Genomic DNA, 8,946 nt, shown 5'->3' with positions numbered 1-8,946 from the left:
AGAGTCAGTTAATATCCAGTGAGTGCTGACTGCCAGGTGTAGGGCTGGACCCTTGAACTTGAACTTGGGTGCATTTATTTCATGCTCTGCCACATGCTTTGAGATAGAAATCTGCAGGCCTTTTACAGATGAAGCAACGGAGGCCCAGAGGAACAAGCCCCGTGTCTTCGGGAGGGGTCTGGCTGGCATGCCATTTTCCTGACTCCTTGTCCAAGGCTGCACATTTGCCAGAAATATCTCTATTTCTGGCCATCAAACTCTGCGTGTTAAGCTATAACCCAAACAAAAGGCGTGGGGCTTTTTTGTTTGTTTTTCCGTTTTAATCATCATCATGTTTCTTGTGTTTGGCTTTGACCTTGAACTGGGTACCGTCTTCAGTGCTTTGTTGCGTTATTTCCCTTCCTCCTTGTTGAAGTCAGGCAAAGTAGAGACGATTGTAACACACTTCGCAGCCGAAGAAGCTGAGATGCTCGGGGAGATAACATCAGCTGTCCAAGGTCACCAGCTAGAAAGGGCTGGAGCCCGATGTCCAAGGCTCTGTCCCCGTGGGTCTGCCTCCGTCCGCGCTGCCCGGAAACAGTGTCTGGAGTCCATTCTATTCCACTCTCTCCAGACTGTGACCTCCATGTGTCCTGCTCCCCTCGCCACCCCCGCCCCTGGCGCCGTGTCTGCTGAACTTAAACATGGGAGCACCAGGCTGGGGACGGACAAGGGTCCTCGGCCCCGTCCCTGTCACATCCCCGCTCCCTGTGGGCCACCTGCTCACACTGGAGAAGGGGGCTGCCCCCAGAGGCAGCTGACCCAGCAACCCCTGCCCCTTCTCGTGCCCCCACCCCCAGCCCACAGGGAGCGCCGGGGAAGGAAGCCAAGCCGAGACTGGCCCCGACGACCCACACACGTCCCCCTAGCAACAGCCTGACCTGTCACACACGGGTGGGGGTTAACTCAGCAGTCAAAGGTCAAGGTCTAGCTGTCGGGGGAGGCCTCCTCGCCGCGCCCCTCTCAGAGCAGGGCTGGCTCCCGACCTCTGGGTTATGAGAGGCGAAGGCCGTAAGGGTCAATTCCTTAGGAGGAACGGCCGTCGGAGCGGGAAATCGGTCTGGACGTGGTCCGCGTAGGTACGGCTTTATGTACCCTTTCAGGTCTCAAGTGGCTGGAGGACAGCAATGTCCTTTATCCCACGTTCTCCCCTCTCCCTAAGAACCTGCTAGCAGCACAGGGATGAGAAAGGAACAGCCAGTGGCACGGAGAAGGGCAGCAGATTTATTGAGCACCTGCTCGGGCCAGGGCACAGCACACACGTACACTCAGGGCGGTCTGGTTCAGAGGCGGGGCCGGACGCACGCGCTCCGCAGGCAGGGCCAGCACCCGGTCGGCCAGCCGCCCGCCCTCAGGGGAACCCGGGAGTGGCCGCGGGACCCCTTCCTTGACAATGAAAGTGAATGAAGTCCACAGTAAGAAGCCTGCGTGGGTCCTGTCCGTGGCTTCGAAACCAAATCAACGGGCGTGGGCTGCCTGCTCCGCTCCAGCCTCCCCGTTGCTGGTCCAGACACGGGACCCCATGAGCGGCTGCCAACCCCGGGGACATCATTTCAGTTTGGCAAGGTCTGCTGTCCCAGGACGGACTCTGTGTCCTCTGCACCGCCGGGCAGGAGGTGAGAACACGCGTCAGGTCTGCAAGCCCGTCCCCTCCCGCTTCACCGTCTCTCCCGGGGAGGGTCTCCCGGGCCACCTCTGGGCGCGACCAGAACAGCAGAGCACTGACTCCTTCTTTTCAAGTTTCCTTCAGAGGAAAGAGGTAAAGTTGGCAAGTGTCTGGTTGGGGTTTCACAGCACCAAGAGTGTCCTTCGAATGGGCAGCGCACGTCCGTCCAAGGGGCTTTCGGAAGAACCAAGAAGCAAGCCTCTGCCCCGCAGGTCAAGTTTCCCAGCTTCAGAGGAGAGGGCAAAACTCGCAAAGCATCAACAGATGAAATAATAATATTATTAATAATAATAACCTGACTGACTGCCAGCATCTGTTGGTTTTAATAACGTTGAAGCCTCTCAAGAAAGTAAAACAAAAACAAACAATAAAAGAAAAAAAGAAAGAAAACAGGTGGCTGAAATGTTTCAAGACCTCCGACCTCCTCGGGCTCTGAGTTCAAGTTTCAGAAATCAACCGCAGTCTCCTGGCATTCCGGAACCTTCTAAGGACCCTTCATGTTCCCTGGGCGCGTGGCAAGGCTGGCAAAGTAGGCACACTGGGAGGGGTCACACTGGCCAGGGGGCCCGGGCGGGCCTGGGGGACCGGGGTGTCCTGCTGGTCCGGTCTCCCCTTGAGGGCCGGGACCCCCCGGGAGCCCATCCTTAGCATAGCCAGGTTCCCCGGGTTGACCTGGCCAAGGAGCAAAAGAAAGAGAAAGGACTTCAGGTGTCTGCCAGAGCAGGTGAGCCCTACTCTCACTGCTCCCAACCAGGTGGACTGAGCGCCTGAAATGCCTGCAGGGAGACAGCCCACGGTCTGGGCACCGGGGCCTGAGGGGTCAGAACGGTCCACATGGACACCAGGTAGCAGGAGCCTGCAACCTGCCAGAGAAGGGGTGGCTTTACCGTCTGGGCGAGGACCGCAATCAGGTGCCCCTGGAGAGGAGCAACCAATGGTGGAGGGTGTCCAGGTACAGAACCTGTGCTCCATGATGAGGCGGATGAGAAACTGCCCCTCTGTGCTCTCCTGTGCCTCTAGGGGCTGCTTCTGAACTGGGGGCAGAACCCCGAGTCCTTGTCCTTAACCATCGGCCCCAACACATGTGTCCTTAGAGATGGCTGGTGACATGCTATTATCCAATATTCGACTTGTCCCAAATAGTCTGTCATTTCTCAGCTTCATCTCTATGTTGAATTACATACTGGGACTGCATTAGCCTATTCTGCAAATCATGGTCAAAGATGACGTGAATAGACTATAAGCAACTGACAGGTAACCAGATGAGCCCAGAAAACATTACCCATAGACACGCTTCCATGCCTCCCTTAATTAAGGATAGTAATGTAATGTATAATCCATCTGTCTCCCTTTTTGCTTTGGCCACTGGGAAGCTCAGTGCTAAGGGCTGCAGTTAACCTTAGCAATGAGATTCCTTCTTAAGTCTTAGCAATCATGTTAGAAAATCGGAGTCCCCCATAAAATAAATAAAAAGTCAATTTTTACTTTAAAAAGATCTTTAGACATTTCATGATCACTGAGATGCATGAGTGCTTTGGCAGTAGTTATGTAAATGACCGGCAGGCTTAATACTCAGAAATGACCTCAGAGAGTCACATCAACTAAAGTTAAATAACACGAGACATCCCAGGGACAGGGAAAGCAGATTCTCCCGCGTCCGACCTCTGTAGCGCATCTCGGGGCGTGGGACCGCTGTGCCTCCCCCACAGCCCCTCGGTAGGTGGCCGACTGGTCCCAATCTTAAAACAGCAAGTCCCTGGTTCCAGCGACAAGCCAGCCCAGGACAAGCCAGGACTGCCGGCCACCCTGCCACGTGGCCAGCACCTCCCAACATGGGTCCTGAGAGAGAGAGTGACGGGGTGCTAACGGGGGCAGAGAGAAAGGAAAGGGCTCCATGCGCACGCGAGCTGGGAGAGGCTGGCTGACAACACGCACGTGGTTTCCCCCGCGCGCCGCCTCAGCGCGGGTCGGAAGTGAACACACTAGGAGGGGCGGGCAGGGACACGCGTCCCCAGCCCTGTCCAGGCTGACTTCGCCCCAAGTCAGCGTCCCTGGGGCCATTTCCCGGCATGTTTACGTCAGGGGCCACAGCTCCAGGACTCGCGGGCGGGCCCGCAATTGTCCTGGGAGGTCAGGAAGCTCCGGCGCCTGGTAGTGAAACAGCACCCTCCTCCCAGCCTTCCCGGGGCCGGTGGTGAGGGGCGCGCTCCGGACCCCACGCCTACCTGGGATGCCGGGGGGGCCCGTCTCGCCTCGGAGGCCCACGCCTGGCGTGCCTGGGTCGCCTTTGGTTCCTCGCTCACCTGCGAGGAAAACACACAAGTCTGGTGACGAGGGCCCGTGATAAGGGCAGGGACAGGACCCCTGGAGGTGTGGGGTCCTCCACTCAGAACCACCCTTGGACCCACGCCTGGGCTCCCGCTTCCTGTTCACATGCTCGCCACACTCACGCTCAAGCGCGCACTCACATAGGAAAACACACACATGTGCACACCAAAATGACGGCACGTCCTCCCAAACACACGCTCAAATGCACACACTTCCATGATGACTCAGTCACATGACTGCCCATGACATGCACACACATGCACACCCACACACATCAGCACGTGTGTACATACACTCCTCTACACATACAAACCCATGCAAACACACGTGTGCACCCACACACTCGCCTGCAAACACACGTGCTCACACACAGCCACTCACGGGGGTCTCCACTGCATGTTCTCCAACCAAGGGCTGACCTCCAAGAAGGAACGGGGCGACAAACAAACCAAGGGAACACGCTACGTCACGCGGCCACATGCACAGGCCGGCGCTGCCCTCCCGAGAGGCCTGAGGTCTGCTCAGACAGACGAAGCCGCACAAAGACGTGCTAACGCCCAGCGGAAGGGGGCAAGCCCCGCGCAGGAGCTCAGAGCTGCACAGACGTGCGGAGGAGGGAGGGCCAGTCCTCCTGGCGGCAGCACAGCTGCACAGGACTATGAAGCCCGAAACCCGCTGTGCACATGAAGAAAGCACATGGTGCCAGCGCCCTGGCTGTCACCAGGCTGCAGGGACGAGGACGGGATAAATCATGCATCGGCGGTGCCGGGCCGCCTCCCGGAGGCCTCTTCCACCCCCGGGGGACTGCGGTGCTCAGCTCCCCTGGTCCTCACTCACCTTTGGGGCCTATGGGTCCCGCTGGTCCTTCCAGACCCCCCTGGCCCGGCCGGCCTGGCTCCCCTATGGGGCCTGCCTGGCCTGGAAGCCCATCTTTTCCAGGCGGCCCTGGGGGCCCAGGTCTGCCTTGAGACGCCTTCACGTGCGCCGGGGGCATCTGAGCCAGGAGGTAGACGAGTTTGGCTGCAGAGCAGGGAAAACAGACCTGTCATAATCAGGGTTAAGGGACAAAGGACAGGACGGTGCCTCGCTGCAGAGCCTGGGGACTGAGGGCACAGTAACAAGCCTAGCTCAGCAGCAATAAAGCCCCGCTGAGGGCCGCTGCCCAGTGCTGAGCGGCCCAGCCGTGCCCCGTATGAGCCGCTGCCGCGGCGGAAGTGCCACTGGTGTGGTAACTGCCAGCCAGGGAAATGGAAGCAGGGGCGCTAAGTGGCTTACACCTTCAGTGACTGATCTGGGCACCGGCTCCCACATCCATAAAGGCTAGGCGGAGCTGGGGGGGTCGGGAGTGACCACCAGCTGGCTAAAATGTGATGATTACAGGACTGATTGGAAAAAACTATTGTTTTTAACTCGATTGTCAGTTGCTGGCCACCGCAACTTTTTATTGTACTGGGAACATCTGATGTGCCCTGTGATGGCCGCCAAGAGCCACCTTTGTTTGCTGTCCGGTCAAAGATAGTCAGGCCAGGCCCCTCGTCTTACAGAAGGTATGAGTCACTCCCAGAGGCTGGAGGCAGCCCAGGCCCCAGCAGGGTCTCCTGCCTGTGGGGTGACAGCCTCCCCAGGCGGCAACCCCTCCTGTGCTCTCACAGGGGCAGGAGGCGGTGGTCCCGCCCTGAGATGTGGGCCAGCTGCTTAGCTCATCTGACCTGGCTCATGCAAGCCTGGGGTTTGACAATAAACCCAGCAAAGTGGGATTAAAAGGACTCTAGGTCCTCGAAAACACTGTGTCCCTGTTTCCTCAGGGATCTCCACACAGGCGGGGTCTGGGGTCTCATTCCTTCTTTTAGCATACACGGTGCCTCCTCCAGGAAGCCCTCCCTGATCAGTTCCCACCCTCTGAGCTATCTTAGGTACTTTCACCTGTCCCCTTTCAATGACCTCTGTGCCAAATGAAATCACAGAACTTCTCTTATTGTACTGAAATCATCTTGCCTGTTTCCTAACTCATCTCTTCCCCTGAGCTGGTGGTTCTATAAGGCCCGTCGCAGACCTGGAAAAATTACTTTGATGAGGTCAACGACAGAGTGCACAGACAATGAATGGTTGTGGCAGAACTGGTTCTGCAGCTGGTGAGCTCCCCAGACGAGAGGCAATCCATCAAGCAGAGGTCATCCGGGCCTCACTAACGGGAGCTCCGGACAGGGTCTGTGTCAGGGAAGGCCGGCTAGAGCCTGCGCCAGCTGGTCTGAGGGGCCTCCTCCAAACCAGGCTGCAAAAGCCCTGAAGGCAGACTGGAACGGCAGCTTCCCGGGGCTCCTGAGAGCATCCGCTCCTTGCCCGTTGCCTCTGACAGAGACCAGCCACTCACCTTCCAGCTGCTTCCCGAGCTCTTCCCGGATGAGCCGCCGCAGCGTGTCCAGGGAGGCAGACTCGCCCTGGGAGAGGGGGAGGCGGGTTACTCACCTTCCCGGGAACCCCGCCACCAAGAGCCCTGGAGAGCCCAGGAGACCGAGGGGGCTTTGTCCTCACACGGGCAGCGTCATCGTTCTGTATGCAGCCCGGACTCTGGGCTCGCTGGGGGCCCTGCCGCCCGTCCCTCCTGCTCCTTGCTGCACAGGCCGCTCCCAGCACTGCGCTCAGGACGTCGGACCCGAGTCTCCCCTGACCAAGGCCTGTCGGCCTCCAGGGCCAGCTTACGGCCCACCGCCTGCATGAGCACATGTCAAGTTTCCTGAGACGCACGGGCCACATGGCCTCCCTGGTGTCCTCGACACCCTGGAGCGTGGCCACAGAAGCGGCATGTGAGTCAGAAGCGGGACATGGCTTCCAGGCCCACGCAGTGACGTGGGATTCTCCGAAGACTCTACGAGAACAGTCCCCACGCCGTATCCAGCTTCCCCCTTGTCACTTGCGTCCCTTGGGACAGCGCCCACCCCTCCGAGGCGTGCGTCCTACTGAGCCCATCCGCAGCCTCGGCACCTGGCACGGGGCTCCGCGGGAGCTGGGCTCCCGGTCCTTATCCCTTCTTTCTTCTCTGGTCCACAGTCTTTTAGGACAGTCCCAGAATGCCCATCGCGCCCCACAGCAGCAGGACCAGGGAACCGGGCTGGGACCCAGGGGGGCCTGGGGAGCCCAGGGAGTTCTCCAGCACCTGCCCCCCGGCCAACACACACACGTGGCTGGGACACAGGTGCCGGCTGCCCGGCCTCACTCAGGGTGGCTAAAACCCAGGCTGACCACCGCCACTGGGCCGTGGCTGGCAGGAGGCAGAGCACGAGGGTCCCCCAGGGCCCAGGTGAGCTTCTGAGAGGGAGAGGAAGTCCCTGTGAGCTGAGGCACCAGCGCCCACGGACACTGTCCCCTGGCAGCCCTTTCCCGCTCCATAGCCAGTGTGCACCTACGTGACAAGGGCGTGTAATATGACAGATCTGTCTCCAGAATAAAATACGTCTGAAGGAAAAAGAAACTGCTCTAAACAAGCCTTTCCTTTTACCCTTGGGGAAGTGAGGCACCCCCTGCCCCCCAACAGCAAGGGCCCTGGGGCAGACAGGAGGCTCTGCCAGGCATGGATGGAGGGCGAGCCCCTGAGGTCACGCTCTGACCTCCGCGGCTGTGTCTCCCCATCACCTTTGCACGGGGCCCTGGGGCTGCAGCCTGTTCGGAGCGCATCTGGAGGGGGTCTCACACAGAGACGGGGGGGCGGGACAGGAGAGGGGCTCTGCTCTGAGGCGAGACTCATGCAAAGCTGTGTCTCATTTAACTGCCACAACCCACCTGTCAGGAGAGAGCCTCCTGTCCTGGTGGTCAGACACAGAAGGGCAGCCTCAGAGGGGGGAGCCCTGCCCCAGGTCACACAGGTTACTGGGGCCTGCACCCCAGTCCTGCTGGAGGTCCCCCCTCCCTGCCTCCCTTAGCCCCGAGGAGCCCCAGTTGAAGCCAACGCCAGCATCCTTACCCTCGGTCCCGGAAATCCCGGCTGGCCCGGAGGCCCCGGGGGCCCAGCGGGCCCGCTCTCCCCAGGGGGGCCTTGGGGGCCCATCAGGCCTGTGTGGCCTTTGTGGCCGGGGATTCCAGGGTCCCCAGGCTGGCCATTCCCGCCAGGAGCTCCTTTGTCACCTTTGATCCCAGGGTCTCCCTGGGGGAGGAAAGAGGGGTGTCAGCGGGCACAGGACCGGGAGGGGCACCATGTGTGGACAAGACCCGTCAGCGGCAAGGGACCCCCACTCCTCCGCCACCAGAGCCCTGGAGGGGAGCCCTCAGTCCTGGCCCAGACGAGGACATGGGGCCAAGAGAGACAAAGCCACCTGCCATGGGCACACAGGTAGCTTGGGGGGACAAGACAAGAACTCTGATTTCCGAGCCCCAGTCCAGGGCCCAGCTGCCCCCTCACTTCTGGCCCCCGCTGTCCTCGTCACCAGCAGGGACAGGTAACCTCCCACTCCCACCTCTCCACTCTAGGGGGACCCAGAGGATGACACTGCCCAGGACCCTGTGCTCCCCATTGTGGACCCAGAGTTTGTAGCTGGGGATCACTCATTCGGAAACCATGGCAACCAGTTCTCCAGTTCTTTGCCCAGCAAGACTCAGTCATCGGCTTGTCTACAGATAGGGAGGCCCCATGATCAGCCTCAGGGGCAACAGGGGGCCATGGAAGGGCGGTGGTAGAGAGAGCGAGAGGCGGGGGGAAGAGGAGAACGGGAGGGCCACCGGGAAGGGGGCTGGCGGTGGGCATGCCCCCGAGCCGGGGGAGGGAGTGCCGGCCGTCGGTCAGGAGACGTGGCCGATGGATGTGGGTCCAGGAAGAAGAGGAGCCACGCCATGGGTTAGTGTGGTCTGTCCGGAGGTGAAACAGGAGGGGCCACACACACACCACACGCTGTGCTGGGGCGGGCCCTGGAAGGGGACCGGGA

General features: G+C 60.0%; 1 protein-coding gene across 1 annotated transcript in view; it reads right to left on the bottom strand.

Moving 5' to 3' along the window:
- Positions 1–1,381: 1,381 nt before the first annotated feature.
- The window catches only part of COL22A1 (collagen type XXII alpha 1 chain), a 154,735-nt gene continuing 147,170 nt past the window's right edge, over positions 1,382–8,946 (bottom strand). Inside the window, exons 59-63 of the mRNA XM_090283112.1 lie at positions 7,992–8,171; positions 6,405–6,471; positions 4,871–5,053; positions 3,931–4,008; positions 1,382–2,377 (exon numbers count right to left, since the gene is read on the bottom strand). Coding sequence (XP_090139238.1) covers positions 2,190–2,377; positions 3,931–4,008; positions 4,871–5,053; positions 6,405–6,471; positions 7,992–8,171 — 696 coding nt within the window. The 3' untranslated portion in view covers positions 1,382–2,189. The remainder of the gene's footprint in view (positions 2,378–3,930; positions 4,009–4,870; positions 5,054–6,404; positions 6,472–7,991; positions 8,172–8,946) is intronic.

Source organism: Furipterus horrens, unplaced genomic scaffold, assembly GCF_987537825.1.
Source record: "Furipterus horrens unplaced genomic scaffold, mFurHor1.1.pri manual_scaffold_7, whole genome shotgun sequence".
Taxonomy (NCBI): Eukaryota; Metazoa; Chordata; class Mammalia; order Chiroptera; family Furipteridae; genus Furipterus; species Furipterus horrens.
The sequence above is the reverse complement of the archived record's forward strand: the minus strand, read 5'-3'. Positions and strand labels throughout refer to the sequence as shown.